General features: G+C 35.7%; 1 protein-coding gene across 2 annotated transcripts in view; it reads right to left on the reverse strand.

Annotated features, from left to right (window-relative positions):
- Positions 1 to 25,509, reverse strand: part of TNKS (tankyrase) — a 177,445-nt gene that overhangs the window by 33,248 nt on the left and 118,688 nt on the right. For both annotated transcript variants that reach the window (XM_079908906.1, XM_079908907.1), the window contains 6 exons: positions 10,822 to 10,993; positions 8,681 to 8,760; positions 5,370 to 5,515; positions 3,253 to 3,418; positions 1,688 to 1,907; positions 1,283 to 1,392 (listed from right to left, as the gene is read on the reverse strand). In XM_079908906.1, the coding sequence (XP_079765032.1) occupies positions 1,283 to 1,392; positions 1,688 to 1,907; positions 3,253 to 3,418; positions 5,370 to 5,515; positions 8,681 to 8,760; positions 10,822 to 10,993 (894 nt within the window). The remainder of the gene's footprint in view (positions 1 to 1,282; positions 1,393 to 1,687; positions 1,908 to 3,252; positions 3,419 to 5,369; positions 5,516 to 8,680; positions 8,761 to 10,821; positions 10,994 to 25,509) is intronic.

The raw sequence follows: 25,509 nt of genomic DNA on the forward strand, positions 1-25,509 counted from the left end.
GGATCATGCTAAGAAAAATATTGGACATTATTCTCCAAATGATACATATCTATACTTATAACTCAAAGGTAAAAGGATTATACACACATGTATATGTAGTATATTAGCAGTAAATATTTAGCATGCCTGGTCTTCAGCAGAAATACACGTAGTACAGTGAAATTGAGAATTTTATATGCAAGAAGGCTAAAAGAAAATTCTAATGATTTTAATAAAGGATTAATTATCTTTGGAAAGATAACTTCAAATACAGAAGTTTCAAGAGGATTTCAGTACTAATAATATATTTATTAAATCTGATAACTTTCAATTAGCATATATCACACTTGGAAGTAAAATTTTCTTTCCTTTCTGTCCAACTTGAAACTAGATTGTTTGCTTTCCTTGATTATTCCCACTCAGACATGTCATCTCCCTGAAATACTGGTCTTTGAGAGGGGGCATGAGAAGATGCAGATATTCTCATTATGAAGGGCAAGGGAGAAGAGAGTAAGAGAATATGGAAATCATGGTGATTAGTTTTTACTTATAGTCTGTCAGGCTTTTGCAAATCTAGAAACTGTCCTCACCAATAATGATTCCATCTATGAGAGCCCCTAGTATGTACATTCTGGCACGTGTGCATCTTTACAGTCAAATAGGGATTCTGACAAGCACAAAAGCATTCATCTTCTTCCTGTGTGATTCATCAGACCTAAAGTGGGCCTTGGTGACTTCCAGGCAGTCAGTCCAACAAATGTCAAGGCACTGGAATACAACCCTCTTCCTCTTTCAGCTGATGATTACAGATTACAGTTACAGGGCTTTGCAAGAATCAGTTGTGACTTTCACTGTGGGGTTTCAGCTAGTCATCTGAACTCTATGAAACCATATACACCAATAGCTCAACCATTTTCTTGAATCTTTCTAAGATGCTGAGGATAAACATAAGCAAGCATAATTTCCATGCCTACAGAGGAACCTCCTGGCTTTCATAGTTTCTAAAATCTACTTAAGGTAGAGTTAAGATTTATTATCTACATCAATAAATATTAACTGAGCAGCCATTACATACCAATTATTGTGCTAGATAATGTGAAGAGACCAAAAAGCTATAAAAAGTATGGTCCTTGGCCAAAAGATAGTTATGCCTGAGAAGGCTAGAAACACTCTGAATAGTAAGATTAAAACTGTGCTAAATTACGCTGTTGGTTAGATATCTACTTATTGCATGCATGGTATGCATTTAGCAAAGTAGTAAATATCAGTGAAGTTTTCTAGACTTTAACTTTAGCATGCTCACCCCATAGGATGCTGCATTGTGAAGAGGAATTAAACCACCTTTGTCTTGGGCATTAACATCCGCTCCGTGCTCTAGAAGATATTCAGCTACTTCCAGGTTATTGTAGCCTGCTGTTAGAATGAGAAAAGGCAAATGTCAGCTTAAAAGAAAAAGGAAAATATGTATATAAATGATAAGGACCAGAAAACATTAATACTTTTTGCTTTAAACTACTATCACATAATTAAGTATAAGACATTTACAATAAGAAATTTATATAATTTATAATAAGAAGTTATTTAAAATAACATCAATCAAGCATTTTCTGAGTAGCACTCTTCATGCTCAGCATTTCTTTCGTCTTCTGGCGAGCTGTATTAGGCATCTAAGAAAGCTCGTGAGCCTTGAAGTGCTGGTGATGCGTACCTGCCAAGTGCAGAGGGGTTGAGTTCCTGCCTTGGGTGTCTCGGCAGTTGATATTCTCTGGGGTACAGAGCTTCTGCACTCTTGCCAGGCAGCCCTTCTTGGCAGCATCCAACAAAGCAGCGTCTCCTCTCAGTAAGTCCTGAATATCTGTGTCTCCTTCTTTTACCAAATCTAAAGGTGTATTTCCGTCCCTGTTCTTTTTAGTCGGGTCTGCTCCGTGCTACAAAGGAACCAAATGGGGTTTGTGTTTTCTGCAGTATCTTTGTTTTGTTTCTTTATTTTTAACTTCACCTTCACTCATCCAAAGAAAGATTATCTATTCTATACACATTGTGAAAAACAGAGGCAATATTTGGTCCTTCTTGCAAAATTCCTACTTAGCAATATACTGGATCAGCTTTCTAACTATCAATACTTCCCAACCAAAGCCCCAAGCCTCAGGATCAACAGTGATGGTGAGTGGGAAAGGTGTCGAGTGTCTTTTACTTTTCGTATCATATACTTTCTCAGACTCCAAGCTGTCTTCAGAAACCACTTTTCCTTTTAATCATGGCCTGGATATTAATGTTGACCAGATTTCAATTATATAGAGATATTCAGTGTTAATGAAGTGAGAAGAGGAAGACACACAGGTGGAAAAAGTACTTAATTCCAAATGGAATCAATAAAAAGAAAGCTTGGTAATTTAAAAATATTTCCAATGTAAGTCTTAGAACCTATCATGAAATTAGGTAGAAATGTATTAACAGTTAATTTGATTTTAAAAGTTTAATCATCTATACCTATGAAATAAGGTCAATAAAAGTCAAGAATCTTTATTACAGGCCTGACACAGACTCCTATAGGCCCAATGGAGAAATCTGGAATAACCAACCTAGACAATGAATTCACATTGTCCTAGAAGTTATTTCTTACTAACCAGTGATAATAAAAATGAGTATCAAATACAGTGTTATTCTCAAAACTCATAAGAACATACTTGATCCCATGAAAGTTGCAGGAGAAGAATTTTATATTTAACCAGGACAAGTTTTTCTCTAGTTTAAAAAAAAAAAAAAAAAAGAGAAAATGACATAAATACATGTCCAGTCATTTTTCACATCTTTTAATTAATTTCACATCTTTTAATTTAACTTCATATCCTTTAATGTTTAAATAATGCTTAATAATTAGAAATGAGCTTGTTAACAATAATAAAATAGCTAGTAAGAAGAAAAAATCAAACTTGATGGAAAAACTTGGTTCTTCTCGTACAAATGTTTTCTGATATTAATACTGTAAGTATCAGATAAGCAATGCAAACTAATTCAACTCTTTCCAAAACCTACCTTGTTGAACTGTGATGGACTCAACATAATCAAGTCAGTTCAGAAAGGCACTTCAGACATTACTCAAAGCTACGTGAGTATCATGATATCACACTTAAACATCCCCCTAAAATAGAGAATGGAAGCAGTCTCTACAGCACTTACTGTACTGTATTATAGAATAATTTACTCTGATGTAATTTTATGTCCTAACCAAATAATAAATATAATTACTTTATAATTTTAAAAATTACATACTTTTAAAAGGAGCTTGCAGATTTCATATTTTCCTTTAGCTGCTGCTTCATGTAGAGGGGTAAATTTCCATAAGTCTGCCACATTGACAGAAGCCCCATGCCTTACCAAGAGCTCAGCTACTTCATAGTGTCCATATGAACAAGCATTATGAAGAGGCACCAAGCCACTAAACAAAAGAAAATTATTTTAAAGACATACAACAAATCTTTGCATTAAAATGATATGTATAATAAAAATAATTCTCTATGGCATTGATTATATTGAACACTCACTTAAAAAAAAAATTCTCCTCTGATCTTGAAGACAGCATCATCCATTTCCAAATAAGGATTAACAATTTCAAAAATTTCAAAAATGTCCCTTTCAATATAAGGACTTACTTAGTTTCTTGGTGATGGATATAAATTTCACAGCAATCTTTATTCTTAAAATACGTATAGATATACCCATAAAAAAAGGTTCTATTTTAATACTTTTAATTCAGGTTTCATCCTGGCAATATAAAGAGCAACACTACAAAGTGATTTCAGGAATAACTAATTAATAACCTGGTTTTATCATCTCTCAGATTTTCTTCCATTTGGGTCTTCCTAGTGAAAACTGTATGCTTGCTTACTTATAAAATACACAATGCAATCTAACTTATTTACTTAGGCAAGTTCAACCTTTTGTTTTTGGCTTTTTTTTTTATTGTTAATAATCTGGTAGTGGTTTCTGTGCATAGATTTAAATATTTAGGTGCCAAGCAATGAAAACTCAAAATCCAAGTGATAGAGAAACTTCAGTATTCTGTAAAGAAAACAATGAAATCAACCATAAACTCTAGTCAGATGAGCAAACTATCCTGTGATGACTCTAAGTTCTGATTGGAAGGCAGCTGGCATTCTAAAAGGACAAAGATGTCCCCATAAAAAAGGGTGCATCAAAAGGATAAGTTTAAGTTGCACTTAGTACACAGCAAACACAAGGTATCAAGTTAGTACCTTTTTACTTAGAGAGATCAGGTTTTTCTGTTTTTGTTTTTAATGTTTTGAGACCAAAAATACTGACTGCTAAAATGGGGCAATAGAGGGACTTCCCTGGCGGTCCGGTGGTTGAGACTCTGCACTTCCAATGCAGGGGGTGCAGATTCAATCCCTGGTCGGGGAACTAAGATCCCACGCGGCGTGGCCAAGAATAAAGTGGGGGGCGCTGATGGCAATAGAAACAAATGTTGGTTCCTCTCTAATGCACCATAATACTTTGAAAGAGCTAGTGATAATATTATTAAATATTCATGTCTGATGTATCCCTTTTAAAAGATAAATAAGCCCAAGATGGTTAACTGAGGTCTAAGTTGTGTGGTTTAATTCTACAGCAGTCTGGTATGTAATTACACAGAAAGGTGCTTATTTATATTTTGAGATGATATGAAATTAACTCAGGATATGGAAGCTCATTTCAGTTAAAACTTCCTTCTTGCTTTTCTAAATAGCTTCCACGGCTGCTTTAAACTCTGTCTAGATAAATTAAAACAGTTCAGTAAACTAATAAAAAATAGAGAATATCTGAATGAGTAAAAATAAAATTATGTTTCTATTAATATGACTTTGGGATGGGTGGCTTCTTTTAGGAGGAGATTAAACATTTTTAATAGCAAAAAAAGGGATAAACAATAAATTACAAACTATATAAACACATGTACATAATGCAGTAAAATACTATATATAGGCATTAAAAGGATGAAATGAACTATTAAGTACTGACATGGAAAGACATTCAGCATATACTACTGGCTGAAAAAGGCAAATTGCAAAGCAGACCGTGTGCAGTGACATCATCATTTACATTAAAAATAAGCTCCACTACAACAGCACACACACTGCGACAGGTCCTTCAAAACTCCAGACGGTTACAACAAAATTTTGATGCTGTAATCGCTAGGAGGTGGAGTGAGAGGGACTCTTCACTTTCTATACTATACATTTCCATAATGTTTTAATTTATGCTTTAAACTTAAAAAAAACATGCATTACTTTCTTAATAGGGAAAAAATACCTAAAACTTCAAAAATATAAAGAAAAGAAATTTTAAGTATCAAGAAAATGAATCCCAAACAGTGAAATTCTAATGCATACCCTTTGTCTTTGGCATGGACATCGGCACCATGGTGTAGGAGGTACTCCACGACAGACACACGGTTATAGCCTGCCGCAAAGTGCAGGGGTGTAGAATGCCGGCCCTCTAAATCTCTGCAATTCACATTCTGAGGGCTGCAAAGTTGCTTTTATGGCACACACACACACACACAAACACAAGAAGAACGTTAGTATTTATTCATAGAACTCGCTCTAAAATACTGCAGACATCTTGGATAAATTGTATTTTTCTAATGAATATTTCTTTCCAAAGATTAGATAATACAAGTGATGTTTTAAAATCAGCACGATGTTTGGCTTTACAGTGTCTATGTTTGCAGAGCTATTTAATCTTTTTCAACATTTCCTGGCCAAAATCTTAATCAAAAAGAAAAACCCATAATAAGGCAAGCATTTCCAAGGCAAATGGTGCCTTCCTTCTTCATAGTTATAAGGCTTTCCTCCCGAGACTGCCTGTAACAGCCTGTATGCTTGTACCAGCACGCTCTCAGCCACTCTTTGCTCAAATAAGACCAACCCTGGTTGACTGCAGAATTACCCAGAATTCTTGCCTCCTTTGACGTGGCAAGAAGGCGCTGGGAAAATTACATTAATTCTGTCTGGGCCATCCACTTGGCCCTTTGATCCATCTCAGCAAAGCCATGCAGTCAACAATGTTTTACTTGATCTTTGAGGGGATATTTGTCTAAGTCTACACGTCAGATTGATTCTGATCATGTTCTAGTTTCTGGCCTTTTATCTCCTTCAGCTGTATCCTTCAAATCTCTTCTATTTCACCTATTCTCCTTTTGAATATTATCATTTCAGCACAAGCTCAACTGTTTGCTTACAAAGCAGTAGAAGCAAAGTTAGGCCAGAGTGGTTGCATCGCTGATGGTGACAGATGGACTACAATAAAAATATTTGAGGAACAATTTATAAAGAATTTCCTATTTTTTCAGTGAGAGATTATCTATGTGTGAAAACAATCATCATCTCCATTTTACAGATAAATAAACCAAGGCTCAGAGAAGTTAAGTGACATCCTTTTTCATACAGTGGGTAAGGGGTAGAATAAAAACTCAAACCCCACTTTCTTGATTCTTAATCTTTTGATCTTCTTGCTACATCATTGCTTACCTACTTAATTACCCAAACTCAGGGAAGTGATGAGAAAAGAGGTAATGAAAAGAAGGATTCTTAAGTTAAAAAAGCAGAGAAAAACGGTGACATTTTCTAGGCTACAGGTATGATGGCAAGGGCTTTCATATATAGCTCACTGTAATGAGCTATTATAATATAAAAACTCTAAACCTGGAAGATATCTATGGAGATACTGAGGAGGGGCTGGTAGGGTAAAAACAGGGCTTTTCAGGTGGTACAATTTTTATATGACAGAAGGAAGTCTGGGCATAAGGGAGAGACTAAAATCTGAAGAGCCATTGTCATCTGGCCAGGTTATATCTTTTCATGACAACTGAGTCTGTGGCAAATTTTATATATTTTATTAATATATAAATTATAGAATCAAAAAACAAAATTAAATAGAAATAAATAAATACATAAACTAGAAAGAAAGGCTACAAAAATTGACAATAAACACCTTCTATGGTGTCTTACATGACTGAAGCTGCTTCCTGCTGCTGCTTTTATTCTAGTTCTTTATATTCTAAGTTAGCTTGTTTTTTCTTTTGCAGAGAACAGTGGCAAAATGGGGATGAGGTAGGAAATGAAACCCAATTTATTTTATGTTTTTACTAACAAAAGGCAAGCCAATTCGGCTTATTAAATATTTGCTTTTTACTATTTGGAAGTTCTTTATCCTCTATTCTATTTCAATTTCTTTTTGAATGCCAAGGCAATTTTTATATCCTTCCTACCTGCTTCTCAAATACTTTACTCAGCAAACAGCCTTTTTTTCTAATAACTAATTTCTAATGCTTTCTAAAGCCTCTAAGGAAGGAAAAGTTTACCATGCTTAATTCTCACTTAATTTGTGCTTTGTTTTCTTCTGCCATTTCTACTCTATTCATAAAAATATATTTGGCCTTTATTGTGAATGGATTGTTTAAGAAACCTGGAAGCTGTGGCATGGTTTCTAATACATACAAGATGTAGGAATTAAAACCTACACATTAAAAAAATAATAAACTATTAATTTAATTATAATGGGCACATATAGCAATTCTAGCACTGGGGTTATCATGCTGTGATACAGAAAAGGAGTCCTAATCGCTTTTATATTTTAAGATTTTATTAGGATACATTTCAAATGATAAAAGTATTTTTAAGAAAAAATATATATAATTTCAGATCTAAGAGAAATTTAAAATTTCTCTCTAGTGGCTGTTATGACTGAAATTTACTATTTTCCTTTAAATAACTTAGAAGTTAATGTAAGATGGAAGAGAGGTTGGAAGTAGCCACATAATGCAACAAAAATAAAATTTCTAGGCAACAGAGTTTAGAAAGCATTTACTGTCATTTTCAACCAGTATACATCATCGAGAGTACGAAAATTGGTTTGCTAAAAATCACAAAAACCAAGTTTGCTTAATAAGAAACGACAATAAGAAATGAGCAAGATTAGTTTGTAAAAAATAAGCTGGTAAGATTATCAATACCAAATTTGCAATTAGCCTTTCTTTAAAAAAAGGAATAAAAAATAAAACTACAAGACCAATCCCCAAACAAAAATAAAACTCATACCCCTTTCTGCTATCTTCTCCCACACATGAATGATTATAGAGGGGAAGTGTATGTGTTTTAAAAAGGTGTATTCAATACTAGAATATAATTTTATATTTGAAAAAATTCAATCTATAATCATTGTTTCTACACCACAAGTAAAGGTTGATACAATTTCCTTGGCAAGCAATGACATAGAAAAGAAGATCCATCTTCTGCATATAATTAATTCCAAATGGTTGCAGGATCATAAGGATGCTTTCCTAGAGCAAATGTGAGAACCTCTTGGAAAAGGTCAAGAACATTGTTTCAAACTTTACTGTACTATTACCTGGGCTTGAACTAGCTTGGAAATTTATGAAAGTGGCCAAAATAATATTTTAATTAATAAAAGTAGAAATAAAAAGAGCATTCATATAACCAGAAGTAAACTGACTAGAAAGTGGTTTAATGTACGGCACATACTAGGAAAACCTTCACAGTTAAAGATCTCTCCTGTTTATGGATCTACTCTGCTCATCCCTTTTATTGTTTGGATTTGAGTAGTTTCACTTACAAGCCTAAAATGAATTGGTAAGCAAAGGTTCCACAGAGCTACCCAAGACATTAAAGCGCTACCTTACCTTCACAGTTTCCAAGTCTCCGGCTTTAGATGCTTCTAAGAGCCGATAGTCAACATCAGAAGTGCGTATAGGTGTACTTTCTACATGAAAGAAAGGAAAGGGTACTGTTGGTTTTCAAGGAATCACAGAGTAGCTAAGGAGGGAAAATTATTTGGTGAATGGAAAGAGAGAGGTTAAGGTGTCAGAAATTTCTAAGATCTAATTTAAGGTTTTGTGGTGTCTTACTTCAATCTATATCCACCTTATCATAAGCCAAATTCAAACAAATTTTAGGACACACAAATCCTCTCCATCCCAATTACTCTGTCTTTCAAATTTTATGGTCAAAACTTGGCAAAGGGGAATGGAGAAACATAGGACCATGAGATCACGGACATCTTTATGATACATTGGTCTTTCAAAGTGTTGGAGCGAAGCTTTGCAATAGATTCTGTTATGTAAACCGAGGGAAGCCACTCAACTTTCAGTACTTAATGTTTAGCCTTTCTTTTTGGTCTCAATTTCTACACTATGAAACAGAAGTAATACTCCTGAAATCAGTGACCTTAGAAAATATAATCAGTGTACGATAAAGGCCTACTAAATACAGAAATTTGTTTAATTCGCATTTATGGCTTCAGGGAAATGCAATTTAAAATGTCTTAAGAGGTGTGATACAAATGTTAAATAGAATATAATTAAAACAGGCTGTTAAGTCTAGAAGTTATGAGGCTAACAAATGAGTTATTCTGATTAATCCAATACTATAAACAAACCAAAAATTCATTATACATTGGCCCAAATAAAAAGATTTTTAAAGAAAACAATGCTTATCACTCAAAGTATGATCATGGACATTAAGTGTGGCTTTTATAATGCACATGTGTACACACACTCATGTAACACAAAAGAACTTAAGTCCAGAAAACCTGGATTTAGACTGGGCTCTATTGTGATGATGGACAAATCATTTGACTAGCTTAGTTTTCGCACCTATAAAGTGAGCGTTGGTTGGTTTCCCAGAAATTCTCTTCCAGGCTTAAGATTTCAATATCTTGTGGCCAGAGACACCTCCCTTGAGCCCAGTGTCCAAACGGGAAGATCAAGTGATGCTATAATAAGGTTTCAGATTTCAGAAGAAATACTTCAGCTCTTTCTAAAGTACTTTATTCAGGGAAGTGAGTTTTACAGAGTAAGATAGGGCATTTAATAAAGATTTTTGGAAAGGTCTCTGTATAGTTAGGTCATAATATCTATGAATTTCATTTCTGGATAGTAAATGGATGCTATAAAATATTCATAATAAGAGGGTATGCTGCGTCTGATGAAGAAAAGAACTACTGCATCATACGTAGGGAAAGCAGCAGGCTTCTGATTCCTTGCCTGTAGCCTACTCCATTTTACTCTTTCAGTTTGTTAGGTCATTCTACAGCAGACATAATCCACGGAAAAAATTAAAAGAATGAGAAAGAAGAGTCAATTATATTAAATTTCTTTTGTAACTTCTTATTCATTTTTCAGTAGGCAGACCGTGTTATTTCCTCTGATTTGGGGGCTTTGGAAACTAGTATCTATTTTTGTAACAGTTTTATGTTTGATCGCCCTCAATAAACGAGATACTTAAAGTATATAGCACTGTACTAGGTAGGCACTGTAACACTCAGTAAGATTTTATAATTATATTTAAACCAGGAAAGACAAGATAATATCATAATAGTACAATGAAGTTAAGAATTACAGAAAGCAGAATATAACACATGTAAGAACAATTAATTATAAGATCATTACCATATGAACGATTTGTAATTTTCCCTATTTGATAGATTTCGGAGCAACCGTAATTCCACACTGTTTATAGGAGTTTTAAGTAACCTTTGATCATAACACCCATAAGTCAGGTTTCCAACTTAACACTAAAAAAATTAAAGAAAATGGTTGCCTCTCTTCATGACACCTACCTCAACCCCACCAAAATAGGCGGATGGGCAGAGCCACAGGCTAAACTGCAAGCAAGGAAAGGCAGGAAAAATATTCAGGCAAAGAAAATACTCCAAAGAGCCACTTAAAACAATGGGCACAAAGTTTGTCTGTGGAAAGAGTTTATCAGTGGACAGACATGGAAGAGGAAGAATAGAATGCAATGTCTATCTATTTGAACTTACCACTCAGAATCTGCTGCACTGCTTCGTTCCCCATCTGTGCTGCTGTAAAGCCTTGTAAAGAGATGATGGAGGGATCAGAGCCGTAACTCAGTAGCAGGCGGCAGGTCTGCAGGTGACCGGCAAGGGCAGCTCTATGCAAAGCAGTCTGACCAAGGGTGTCCAGTGCATTCATCTGAAAAATCATTGGGTGGGCACATGAGATCGAGCAGCTATTTTTGTTCCCTTTTACACCCTAGCGAATAAATTATGAGAAAAATCAACTGTCAAAGCTTTTTGAAAAATACCACAGACTATTCATTATTAATTCTCGCTTACTGATTCTAAGAAATACCATCTTCTTAGTTGTCTTTCTCTGACCACCTTATTGAAAATTCTAACATACCCATCCTCTCCCTGAACGACTGTCTTCCTGTCCGTCCTCCACTCCCTGCCACTCTCCTCACAACTAGGGGTCTCTGTAAGGTCCCTGAGGGCTGGGACTCTTGCCCGATGTTCACTGCCTGCCATGTCGAAGATGCACAGTAAATACTTTTGGATGAATGAGTTCTACCAAACTTGTTCCCGGAATATAAAGACAACAGAGTAAGTAAGCAAAGATAGTCAAAGTAATTAATTACATTTCTTTTCTAATTTTAGTAAATGATTTTGATAGAATGCCCTAATTGAATTACACATTTAACCAAAAACCTGATTTGAAGATTCAAAGGTTCCATTTTTAAAACTTTGAAGAATTATAAAGGAAGAATAATTTTAAGACTGTTAAGACAATGTTAAACTTTGGAATCATGTTTATAATTTGATCAAAACTACCTAGTCCTAACCTGTTTTCTAGGATACCCCAGTAAAGACTCTATTCCACTCAGACCAAAGTCCATGTTCATTGTACATGTTGCTTCTTTCAGAGAAGCCCTTTGCTCTGCCTTTCTGGATTATGAGATCCAGTGCAAGTCTCACCTTTTCTAAGAAATCTTCCTTGATTACTTGAAGCCTTGCTGATTACTTCCTTTCTGAACACCTATGTCAATTCAGCACTATTTTATAAATTAGAACACAGGGATAGTGTTTGTTTACCAAGTAAAACTAAGGTTACTGAAATATGGAAAGTATTGTATAGGTTTTCTGGGTCCTTTAGAAAGCTCCCGTTAATGGTACATAGTAAATTCTCAAATATATGCTGGTTGGTTATTCAAAACACTTGGGTACCCCCACCAAACACAAGATTAAGAAAAGAAAGGATTTAAGACAGTCTCCCTGTCTCCAGTTTTTCATTGTTGTAAGGCTGTGACACTTCAGGCAAGGGTTCGAATAATTTCTTTTTTTTTTAAATTTTATTTATTTTTTTATACAGCAGGTTCTTATTAGTCATCAATTTTATACACATCAGTGTATACATGTCAATCACAATCGCCCAATTCATCACACCTCTCACCCCCCGCAGCTTTCCCGCCTTGGTGTCCATACGTTTGTTCTCTACATCTGTCTCAACTTCTGTCCTGCAAACCGGTTCATCTGTACCATTTTTCTAGGTTCCACATACATGCGTTAATATACGATATTTGTTTTTCTTTCTGACTTACTTCACTTTGTATGACAGTCTCTAGATGCATCCACGTCTCAAAAAATGACACAATTTTGTTCCTTTTTATGGCTGAGTAATATACCATTGTATATATGTACCACATCTTCTTTATCTATTCATCTGTCGATGGGCATTTAGGTTGATTCCATGACCTGGCTATTGTAAACAGTGCTGCAACGAACACTGGGGTGCATGTGTCTTTTTGAATTATGGTTTTCTCTGGGTATATGCCCAGTAGTGGGATTGCTAGATCATATGGTAATTCTATTTTTAGTTTTTTAAGGAACCTCCATACTGTTCTCCATAGTGGCTGTATCAATTTACATTCCCACCAACAGTGCAAGAGGGTTCCCTTTTCTCCACACCCTCTCCAGCATTTGTTGTTTGTAGATTTTCTGATGATGCCCGTTCTAACTGGTGTGAGGTGATACTCGTAGTTTTGATTTGCATTTCTCTAATAATTAGTGATATTGAGCAGCTTTTCATGTGCTTCATGGCCATCTGTATGTCTCCTTTGGAGAAATGTCTATTTAGGTCTTCTGCCCATTTTTGGATTGGGTTGTTTGTTTTTTTAATATTGAGCTGCATGAGCTGTTTATAAATTTTGGATATTAATCCTTTGTCTGTTGATTCGTTTGCAAATATTTTCTCCCATTCTGAGGGTTGTCTTTTCGTCTTGTTTATGGTCTCCTTTGCAGTGCAAAAGCTTTCAAGTTTCATTAGGTCACATTTGTTTATTTTTGTTTTTATTTCCATTACTCTAGGAGGTGGATCAAAAAAGATCTTGCTGTGATTTATGTCAAAGAGCGTTCTTCCTATGTTTTCCTCTGAGAGTTTTATAGTGTCCAGTCTAACATTTAGGTCTCTAACCCATTTTGAGTTTATTTTTGTGTATGGTGTTAGGGAGTGTTCCAATTTCATTCTTTTACATGTAGCTGTCCAGTTTTCCCAGCACCACTTATTGAAGAGACTGCCTTTTCTCCATTGCATATCCTTGCCTCCTTTGTCATAGATTAGTTGACCATAGGTGTGTGGGTTTATCTCTGGGCTTTCTATCTTGTTCCATTGACCTACTTTTCTGTTTTTGTGCCAGCACCATATTGTCTTGATTACTGTAACACTGTAGTATAGTCTGAAGTCAGGGAGTCTGATTCCTCCAGCTCCGTTGTTTTCCCTCAGGACTGCTTTGGCTATTTGGGGTCTTTTGTGTCTCCATACAAATTTTAAGACTTTTTGTTCTAGTTCCGTAAAAAATGCCATTGGTAATTTGATAGGGATTGCATTGAATCTGTAGATTGCTTTGGGTAGTATAGTCATTTTCACAGTATTGATTCTTCCAATCCAAGAACATGGTATATCTCTCCATCTGTTGGTATCATGTTTAACTTCTTTCAGCAGTGTCTTATAGTTTTCTGCATACACGTCTTTTGTCTCCCTAGGTAAGTTTATTCCTAGGTATTTTATTCTTTTTGTTGCAATGGTAAATGGGAGTGTTTCCTTAATTTCTCTTTCAGATTTTTCACCATTAGTGTATAGGAATGCAAGAGATTTCTGTGCATTAATTTTGTATCCTGCAACTTTACCAAATTCATTGAATAGCTCTAGTAGTTTTCTGGTGGCATCTTTAGGATTCTCTCTGTATAGTATCATGTCATCTGCAAACAGTGACAGATTTACTTCTTCTTTTCCAATATGTATTCCTTTTACTTCTTTTTCTTGATTTTCTTCTCTGATGGCTAGGGCTTCCAAAACTATGTTGAATAATATTGGTGAGAGTGGACATCCTTGTCTTGTTCCTGATCTTAGAGGAAATGCTTTCAGTTTTTCACAACTGAGAATGATGTTTGCTGTGGGTCTGTCATATATGGCCTTTATTATGTTGCAGTAGGTTCCCTCTATGGCCACTTTCTGGAGAGTTTTTATCATAAATGGGTGTTGAATTGTGTCAAAAGCTTTTTCTGCATCTATTGAGATGATCATATGGTTTTTATTCTTCAGTTTATTAATATGGTGTATCACATTGATTGATTTGCATATACTGAAGAATCTTTGCATCTCTGGGATAAATCCCACTTGATCATGGTGTATGATCCTTTTAATGTGTTGTTGGATTCTGTTTGCTAGTATTTTGTTGAGGATTTTTGCATCTATATTCATGAGTGATATTTGTCTGTAATTTTCTTTTTTTGTAGTATCTCTGTCTGGTTTTGGTATCAGGGTAATGGTGGCCTCACAGAATGAGTTTGGGAGTGTTCCTTCTAAGAGGCTTGTGCAGGTTTCCTGATGGGAGGGACTGGTGCTGGGTAGAGCTGGCTGTTGCTCTGGTGGGCAGAGCTCAGTAAAACTTTAATCTGCTTGACTGCTGATGGGTGGGGCTGGCTTTCCCTCCCTGTTGGTTTTTGGCCTGAGGGAACCCAACACTGGAGCCTACCTAGGCTCTTTGGTGGGGCTAATGGTGGATTCTGGGAGAGCTCCTGTCAAGGAGTACTTCTCAGAACTTCTGCTGCCAGTGTCCTTGTCCCCACGGTGAGCCACAGCCACCCCCTACCTCTGTGGGAGACCCTCCAACAGCAGGTAGGTCTGGTTCAGTTTCCCCTGGGGTCACTGCTCCTTCCCCTGGGTCCCGATGCCCACACTACTTTGTGTGTGCCCTCCAAGAGTGGAGTCTCTGTTTCCCCCAGCCCTGTTGAAGTCCTGCAATCAAATCCCACTAGCCTTCAAAGTCTGATTCTCTAGGAATTCCTCCTCCTCTTGCCAGACCCCCAGGTTGGGAAGCCGGACATAGGGCTCAGAACCTTCACTCCAGTGGGTGGACTTCTGTGGTATAAGTGTTCTCCAGTCTGTGAGTCACCCACCCAGCAGTTACGGGATTTGATTTTACTGTGATTGTGCCCCTCCTACCGTCTCATTGTGGCTTCTCCTTTCTCTTTGTATTTGGGGTATCCTTTTTGGTGAGTTCCAGCATCTTCCTGTCAATGACTGTTCAGCAGCTAGTTGTGATTCTGGTGTTCTCACAAGAGAGAGCCAATAAATTCTTAATGGTGTGCACAAGATTCACCATGAAATGCTGACAAATTTAATTATATCACATTTGCCAGCAGAAAAATGACTGTTTATACATAAACAACATAAAAGCACAGCCATTAGCGTGTACTAATGGAAAACACAAGTGGTCAAACTAAACTTCTTGAATTTTTCTGTGAATATTTCTGTTATGTCCTCATCACAGGAGAAAAACTTTAAGAACATTCTAATCATTAACATTTTTCTAGAAATTGGATAAGACACCCACTAAATTATTCAATTATAGTGATGGAAATCCATAATCCAGCTCATTAAATCATGGGAACATGGTTTCAGAACTACTACTCTGAGATACAGATCTTACCAAGTTATTCCTCACCCCAAACTCAGTGACTCTTCAGTGCCTTCACATAAACTTGAATCCCTCAGCGTGTCATTGAAGACCATCTGTCATTTACTTTTACACCACCTCTCCTACCTCTCTTCCCACTATATTTTTTCTTCATAATCTGATAGGCCTGCTATGCTCCAGCTTTATTAGATTACCCTGGAGCCCCATTTTCTGAAGGTGTTAGTTTCTAAAGTCATCGTGAAAGGTAAAATTTGCCTTTGGTCAAGATTATCCTTAAAGATACCTCAGCAATGCGATGGTAGAGACAGATGTAAAGTTTCTCAGTAAATCCAACACCAGCCAGTTTCACTTCCAGTGTCTAAGCAGATCAACTGAACACCAGATAAAGTACAGACAGTATTTTTAAACATTAACAACACACTATGTGTAAGAAGCGGTTCTCTCTATTAATATGCATGGTGGAACTGAGCACAATATAGAACACTGCAGATTCACTTCTTCCGCCTCTTACTCATTCTGGGACATGCACTCATGGAGTGAAATACTGAGCATAAATCACTACTCACTAATATAAGGAAGGGATGCAACTACCATTTACTAAGCACGTGCTAATATTAGATGCTACATGTAAACTGTAAGCTATTTAAAAGCAGAGACTATGACTTAACCTTAAATGTAACTCTTCCCTCTACCCTAAAGTACAGGAGAGACCAGTGTAACACAAAATTCTTTGCTTTAGTAAATGTATATATTTTTCTTTATGAAATAATTCTTCCCTCAAATTCTAAATAGTTTCATAGCAACAGAAGAATATCCATGGAGTGCTTCATCAGACAACAAGGCTGAAGCACTACAAGAAGTCATAGAAAAGTATCAGCGAATAATGTAATAGAAGCACTCATTCCATGGAAATAAGTAGAATAAAGAAACTAGAGGGACTTCCCTGGGGGTCCAGCGGTTAAGACTTCGCCTTCCAATGCAGGGGGTGCAGGTTCAATCCCTGGTCAGGGAGCTAAGATCCCACATGCCTCGTGGCCAAAAAACCAAAACATAAAACAGAAGCAATACTGTAACAAATTCAATAAAGACTCTTAAAGAATGGTCCACATCAAAAAAAAAAAAAAAACTTAATAAAAAAAAGAAACTAGAAAAATTTGGTGAGACTTTGTATAACCCACTTAGAAAGAACGACAATCAATAATAGGGAAATATTAAACAGATATTCTATAGGGGTTTTAGTGAAGAAGAATTATTCCTCTCTAGAAGCAAATGTCAGAAATTTCTCCAATTCCCTGGTCTCAGGGCTCCGGGCTTTCCCGTCTCAGGTCATAAGATGACTGTGGCAGCCGCACTCCACCAGTGCCAGGCAGTCTTACCCAAGGCCAAAAGGGAAGTTGCCGACATCTATTTTAAAAGAGAAGAAAGCTTTCTCAGCGAACCTCTCCTTATGGTTGGGGCCAGAGATGGTTTGTGGGCCCATGCCTTTACCAGGCACTAGTAAGGACGAGATGAGATCATCAGAGCTGTCTCAGACCCTCAAGCTTCTCTATCTGAACAAAACGGAGCTCTACGGAAGGACTTGGCAAGCTTTGATCTGCGGGTCAGCTCCAACCTACTGGTTTTGTGTGGCCTGCAAGCTAAGAATGGTTTTTACATTTTTAAATGGTTACATTTTAAATGGCTATATAAGTACCTACATAAAATCCTCTATTTTGTCTCTTGGCCCACAAAGCCTAAAATATTTACTATGTGGACTTTTAAGAACACATTTACTGAAAAATGATTACTGGATGGGAAATCGACTCTCTGCTTGAGTCATTACAGATCTTTAAATTGACTCAAAACTGAAAAAAGAAAACTCAAGTCCCTAACTCCCTCTCATATCTAACTTGATCAACACCCTTGAGGTTCTACCTTTATTTGTTTATCAGTCAGTCATGGGTTAGAATCAGGGCTCTCTATAAAGTGGGCAATCTAATTTTTTCCTCCAAATATTCTGAAGTGGTTCAAGGCACACAAGTACAAAGTGTGTGTGATAAATTTATTCCTGGAGGGCAGCAGTAACTATGTGATATGACTAGAGATCAATCCCCGTCCCCCGATTTTTTAAATGAGTCACCTGGCAGGATTTGTGTTGCTGCTCTAGTTCAGTTTCACAGTGAAGAAGGGTGATATATTGGAGCCAGTGTAATTTTATTTTGTTGTGATGCCAGAGAATTGTAGGGAACTCTCATTGTTTAAAGGGAGTTCTCCTAAGTTTGGATTTATTACTCTAATCTCCACCATTCTGTAAGTTACATAAATGGTAAATGACAATAATTCACTCTATTGGTGGAGAAATAACAGGAAAAGATTAAATGACCGGTGCATGTCATCCATAAAATCAATGCTGGAAACACTGAAAAAAAAGGGCCAACTGAAGTACAGAATATAGTCCAGAAGCTAGAATATCTCTTGACACAACACTGTTCTTTGTCCTCTTGGCTTTGATGACTGTGACTCACACTGTGATAATTCTTCACTCAGGCAAAAAACTTAGGCTCAACAACATTCAAAATATTCTTTATATACGAGTCAAACTCTTAAAAAAACAGAGAGACAAAACAAATATACAGTCTAGTATTATACATATAATTAAGTGCCTAAATGGTCATTCAAACTGAGCTAACCAAATAAATGACATTGCCGCTCACAAGGAATCTTCTAGGAACTTTCAAGTTATACAGCTATATATATGCATTGCTGTCCATGAGTTTTGTTTTCAACCTAAAAAATTTATTTGACAGATTGATTTTATATACAGAAGCATGAATTTATTCTTCATATTTTAAATAAATACAACTTTCTTAATATATATGTATTATTTGGAATTACCAGCACACTTACTGAAGAAATTCAGGAATGTTGGGACTGATGAAGTCTTTTTTAAGACACAGTTTTATTTTCCTCTATCCCAATCTCTACCACAAGGATATGACAGAGGATGTCTTCAAAGACCCTTAGCATTCAGCACTAAAGAGATCTGTTTTCTCTAAAGTACAGAAACTGCCTCAAATAAGAAAAATGTTATATTTAATGTGTTACACCTCAACTGTGGTAATTAATGGTTAGAACTGGCTTAAGATACAAATTCAGAAGGTGTGAGAAGAATAACAGATGTCTGGCAGTTTTAAAGACAAACATTCTTTTTTTTTTGTATCTGGAGATAACAAGTTGAGGTATGTATCTTTATTTCTATTTGAATAGTAAGAATGACTTTCCTAAAGAGGATAATTTGATAAAATGATATAAAACCACAATGGTATGTGACCTGAAATGTATAGGACATAAAATTATGATTAAAAAAATGCCAAAAACAGTTTTGGAAACCAGTAAGCAGACCATAAGGAAATGGTTAAGGGGATTCTTTCAAAAATCAGTGTGAACAGCCTAGTCTCAACAGCTAACCATGAGGCTCAGTTCATCTCTCGCTTAAATTTCAGCTATCATTGTCCACATCACTCATTTAGTAATTCATCATCAATTGTTCTGTGACATTTCCGTACTTAGGCATGTAGGCTCACATTATAATTTTACGTTAACTATGAACATGTGTACATCCCAAACTAAACCTGATTTCGAGTAATCTGAGAGTTGAAAACAGTCTCTGTATTATTTTAGCTAGAGTGACAATTTTTTTTTCTGCCCAAATCAGGATACTTTGAAATTAAAAGCAAACAATAGTTAAAAAAAATTAACAGGCATTAATAAAACCTACAAAAGAGGGATAAAGACAGGAATCTGAAACAGGTCTATGCCCTGGTAGACAGAGACTACAACCTAGGGAACAGGTAGGTGGCAGGCATACTGTAATATTCTTAGCTTGAAGGTAAGAAACATTAACTCGACATCATCCCTTTTTATAAAAATCTTAAAAAGCTAACTTTGTTGAATACTGCTAAATGATTATGCCATCTGTTATACATATACCTTGAGTCTACATTTCTGTAATTGGTTTTCTAAGAGAAAGTAGTTTCCTAGGATGTTATCTATCTTCCTGAAGCAGGATTTGTTCATGCCATCTGCCTATTCAAAATTTCCAGTGGCTCTCCAAGTACCATGAGAACAAACCAAAGCTCTCCAGCTGAGACCAGCAAGATCTTGTTCCAGCATATCTTTTCAGATTTTCACCATCCCCCATGGACTACCTATTACTCCACCTACTGAACTAACTAATCATAACTTCTGACTAAAAAACTCCTTTGCTTTTCAGATTGAGTCATTATTTAAAATGTATTCTTTGTATTTTGTCTATTTCTATATATCTAATTCTTGGACATTCCTAGCTTAAATTCTATTTTCTTCATGGAATTTCTCCATTCTTTCCCCTAGCCTGCCACCACTAACAGAAGTAATTGGTCTCTCCTCTGAATAGCAATCTACCTGTACTTTCCAACCCGTATAACAGATATTCAAGTAGACTGTGTTAGACAAGACTATTTTTAGATTTTAAGTCCCTTAAGATAAGAATCTTTATCAAATTCAAACTTCCTATATACCTCATAGTAACAAGTGCAATACCTTGTACACCGGTTGTTTGAAAATGGTTGGTAAATGGAGGGCTCAAAAGAATGACAAATTAGTAAATTCTTATGATAAAGAATATTGTTTTCAACATACTACTCTGTATACTGAACAAACATTAGAGACTATCAAACTATTCTCTAACCAAAAACCATGCATTTCTTCTTTCTCTAGAAATCTGGAGGGAAAAAAGTTAAATGCCTGTGTTGATAGAATTGTTTAATATTGAAAAAAACTTATTCACTTTATCTATAATAAAAGTATAATTTACGTTTTTACAGATATTTACAGGCCATTGTTATCCACAGTGGGATATACACAGTTAAAGGTATCTCCTGTGAGGAATGAAATAAATAAAATAAGCAAAAATTCAATTCTTAGCTAGAATTCTGCTACAGTAATCAATATTTTACTCTAATAGGTTTTTAATCCTTTAATGTGTTATGAACCCACCAGAGTATGGAATCTGTCTAAGAAGTTAAATTTTAATTTGAGAAAAGTTAAATTTGAGAAACATGAAACTAGATTAATGTTTACTAGCCAAACTTGAGTATTATTATTTGTAAACCTTCAATATTCACATGGAATTTTAAAAGGAACAATCAAGTTCTCTGAAAAGAGGTATATTATATTATAATGGTGCATACTTTCTTTGCTTTCTTAAAGGGGTACTTACCTTGCCCACATGCCCTAACTGTCAGAGAAATAAGTTGCAGAGAGCACAGCTGATTAGACTCGAGGTGCCAATCCCATGGTTGTGCTAAACAAACTGAAGTCTTATTCATACGCTCCCTTTCTCATCCCTGAGACTTGGGAGAGATGGCAGCTGCAGATGGTATATTTTTAAGCCAAAGGCTTATAAAGTAGGGGCTGAAAAGACCATATTTGGGCCACAGAGAAGTAAAACAGAAAAATACAGTCTATAAAAAGAAGAATGAAGCAGATGAACAAAGACCAGCAGAGAAAAGAAAGCCACACAATCTCAGAAAGAGAAAAAGAGACAGACACAGAGAGAGAATGGCAGCCAAGGTAACAGTTTCGAAACTTGTTCCAGCCTTTTGCGAATCTCAGCTAGAATTCCTGCAGATTATTTCTTTGGGATTAACCACATGGTTATCTCATAGAAGTAATAAGCAGGCATGTATATAAATAAGTGTAAAACAGATTTCTACTTATGTCTAATCTAGATTCAGTCAATCTAACTGAACAGTAACTAAAATGTCTCTGAGACACTGGCCCCTTTGGACTTTATTTTGATATGATCAAACTTCAGATATTATTTGAACTATAAAAGCTACTTTGGATCTATACCTTTAAAAGCACTTTAACACCTTTGGCCTAATAGAATCTGCTTATCAATCCACCTCTAGAAGAGCATTAATAAAATCCTTAAAATAAGCTAACACATTTCTCCAAAGTGAGCAAAGGTCTTGATCACTCTCAATATGAGAAATAAGCCCATTTAATGCCAATGACTATTGATACAATTTCTTCTTACACACATTATAAATAAATCTGTCAAATTAAGACATACGAACATCAAAAAAAGTTTTCATGTTTCACACATTTAACAGATGCTCACTAATGACAAAATAGCAGTGCTTTCATGTATAAAAAACGCACTTCTGAATTAAACCTTTTGTGTCTGCTGTATTAATAATACCGTATGCAATTGGGGCTTAGGTTGTACTTAATAATGATAGCAAACAAGGCAGTAGCAACAGAATGCAGAATGCCAGGGTACATTAACAATAATAAAGAAAAAAGGATAAAATCTTCATGTCTTTCCCATTTAGGCCTTACAGTAATCTTGCGAAGCAGGGGTTGGTAGAGATAATTATTAATTTTTTAAGATACAGAAGTTTACTCCTATAAAAGTGGATTTCTCAAATAAGTTGGTTAATAACCCCATTTTCTTATAACCATCCTTTCCTTAAGAGTCATTTGTTTTCTGTCCTTTTGCTAAATATTGCCTGCTTGCCTCCCTGGACCCACATCCACCCTCCACCCTGCTCTGGGTCCTGGGAAAATCACGTGTATGGATCACATCAATGGGCTCTTGTGGTCTTTAACTTTTCGCTGTATTTGGCCAGTGGGAAGTAATGGCAAGGGGACTGGTGGGAAGGAGAAGAGTGAGGAGTATGGATTAGATATAGCCTTTATCAAAGGCTACGGATGCTGTCAGGTGGCCTGCTCTATATAGCTCCCCTGTTCCTTGCCCCTTCAGGCCCAGGATGATGATAGCTCCCACTTGCTGCTGGTACTACCTCATCCTTTGTTGATTTCCTAAACCTTGCCCACACCTTTGTATATAACTCCTTTATTAAACTTTCCTCAAATTACCCACTCTGAGTGTGCTTTTTATTGCCAAGACCCTAACTAACACAATTTTCTACCTCTATATCTTTGGAACACCTCCTTCAAAAGCTACCAAGGCCCTTATGTGAAAATTGCCAAGTTAAATGGATTGTCTACCTTGGTTTCTCTCTGCAGCACTAATCACCTGTTCCTTCTTCACACTCCGTTGCACTCAACAGACACCATGATAAGCCTTTCAGTTCCTCTTCCCACTACTGTTCCACAAACATGAGTAATTCTCAAAGGTTATTCCTTGACTCTCAACTCATCTCTCCATATTCTCTTCCAGGAACCTTCCTCATTCCCACAATGTATGATCACTATGTCAATGGCTTCCCAATAGATTTTTCTAATCCTAAGCTCTCTTTCATACTCTAGTGCTGTATTTCCAACCACTAGTTTTATTTAATGTCCCTCTATCATATTAACTCCAAGTACAAAATCATTACCAAGACATAGGACGCCAGTATTTCTTTCTAGCTTTCTTACTTCCTTAATTGTACCACCACTTTCTAAGTTTATTCCAGCACCCAATTCATTTCCAACTACCACCATTTTCTAAGTCTATTCCAGCACCCAATTAGTCTTTCCAAATGGCTTTCGTCTTTCTCTTCCTTTTTCATTACTGATGCCACTAAATTGGTTCAGGATTAGCTTCAAGTTTGGTAACCGCTTTAACTTCCAAACTATTTCCCACAGTATCCAGCTCACAATCTTTATCATTTTACAACTCAATGTTGAGCTACTGGATCAAAACAAATGATAAAGGGATTATATACATCTCTTAAATAAAATGTAGATAATTAAAGGAAATATATAGTATATAAGTTTGAAAAGACAAATATAGAAAAAAATACAATGCTTATACTTACTAGCAATCAAAGTATTGTTTGTGTGCCAGGTACTATACAACATACATATATATATAAGCTCATTCAATTTTTACCAAAAAAACAAACCAAAAAAACATCCTTGTAGGGGAGGTATTAATACCCACATATTACCAATGAGTCAACTGAGGTTCAGAGGAATTAAGTTCACAGTCATAAAACTAGAAAGTGGAAGATTCTAAACTGAAAACTGTATCTGTCTATGTTACATACACAATATGCTTAACTTGCAGAGTGAACCTGTACTTTGTATTTATTACCAAGTTTTACACAAAAGAATGCTTTGGCTTATATAAATATTACTAAGTTCTATTTGTCTAAGTAAGACAAGTTAGTTAATGGTATTAGATCTCCCTACCAAATTCTCTGCCTTTTCTGATTTAGTAGTCTTAGCTTGAGAACTAGGTTCATCATGAGGAGGGGAAGACAGCAGAATGGTAGAAGCAGCCTAAGAGGGCTGAATCCTAATTTGGGAGTGGGGCTACTTGTTCAGAAGGTGCTTTTAGAATCAAATGGAAACAATGAGTCATTCAAACATCAAATTGGAACCACAAGTTGCCCAGAAAGAACACTAGGCAAGCAAACATTAGGGCCCAACAGTAGCTAAGTTGGGTCTTTATAGTGAGCTTTTACTAATGCATTAGCCACCAGATAAACTAGCCCTGAGGGATAGCAGTTTGCCTTGGAACCAGGAAATGAGTGAAGGGGAGGATGGAAATTTGTATCTATTGGTTCCTAACCCTGATTAAATATGACTTTTTTTCCCATTTAAAGTGCCTAGTCACAGGAATTCTCAATTTTGTTGAACTGAAGTGGAAGGACTAGGGATATACTAGTATAAAAGGCATTCTACATCACTAGCAGGGTGGTTAAAATTATACATGACCCACTGATAAATTGTGACATCATTGATGAGAATGTACTGTGAACATGAAGGGCAGAAAAAAGATTTAGAACCACAGACCTAGAGTAATGCTGACTAGGATAGGTTATATAAAATAATGTTATTTCTCACTGAACCTTCAGGAAATAAAATGACTCGTGGGAGACAACAAAGAGATACTTTCCCAAAATGAAGGGCATTATTAATGGTTATTCAAGAACATTATAAATGCCATAAGGTATTTTTAAAAATAGGTAAATGATAAACATACCATGCTCTTAAGTGTAGCAGAAAGCCTACTTAGCTTATTATTTTGTTCGACAGAACAACAAGACATTATTTATGTAACAGTGCAGTAGTTATACCCTGAAAATAGGTAATAAATCTGTAGAACTCTGTTCCTTTCATTCCAGCTCATCCTGTTCAATTAAAAACATCAACCGTCCTTTTAAAGCAAGGATCATGCACCTTAGGAATAAAAAAATGTTTTAAGAACCGTCTCAATATACATTTATGTACATTTGTAAATTATAACCAAGCAGGGCTACACTAATACATAATAAATATATATAAAATTTATACAAAAAAATTACAAAGGATGGGAAAGAGGTGAAACAATTAAAAATTAAAAAAAATTTTAAATTATTAGTCGTACAAAATATCATTTGGCTCAATTAAAAGAAACTTAAAAAAATCTTATAAAAATTATGTTGTAGATTTGAGGGTCTGATTCTAAGTTCATTTTCAATAGTTGGTCCCATTAGCTAGATTAGCTAAAAAGATTTCACATAGATATGTAGTGCCACTGGAAAAAATGCATTATTAGCAAAGCTTTCTAAATCACAATGTTTATTTTTTAATGTAATTTACTAATTATGCTAAGGTTTTAACTGAATTCTGCTAGTAAAATTGCATTTTTCTTGATTCTTGCAAACTTATTATGAGGTGTTGCATTAAAATATTTTTAGTAGGTTCAAAAACTACCTGAACACAAATTTTAAAACAAAACAAGAACTTTAAAACAGGTTAGAAAATCCTG

The sequence above is a fragment of the Stenella coeruleoalba genome (genome assembly GCF_951394435.1).
Source record: "Stenella coeruleoalba genome assembly, chromosome: 21".
In the NCBI taxonomy this organism is placed as follows: domain Eukaryota; kingdom Metazoa; phylum Chordata; class Mammalia; order Artiodactyla; family Delphinidae; genus Stenella; species Stenella coeruleoalba.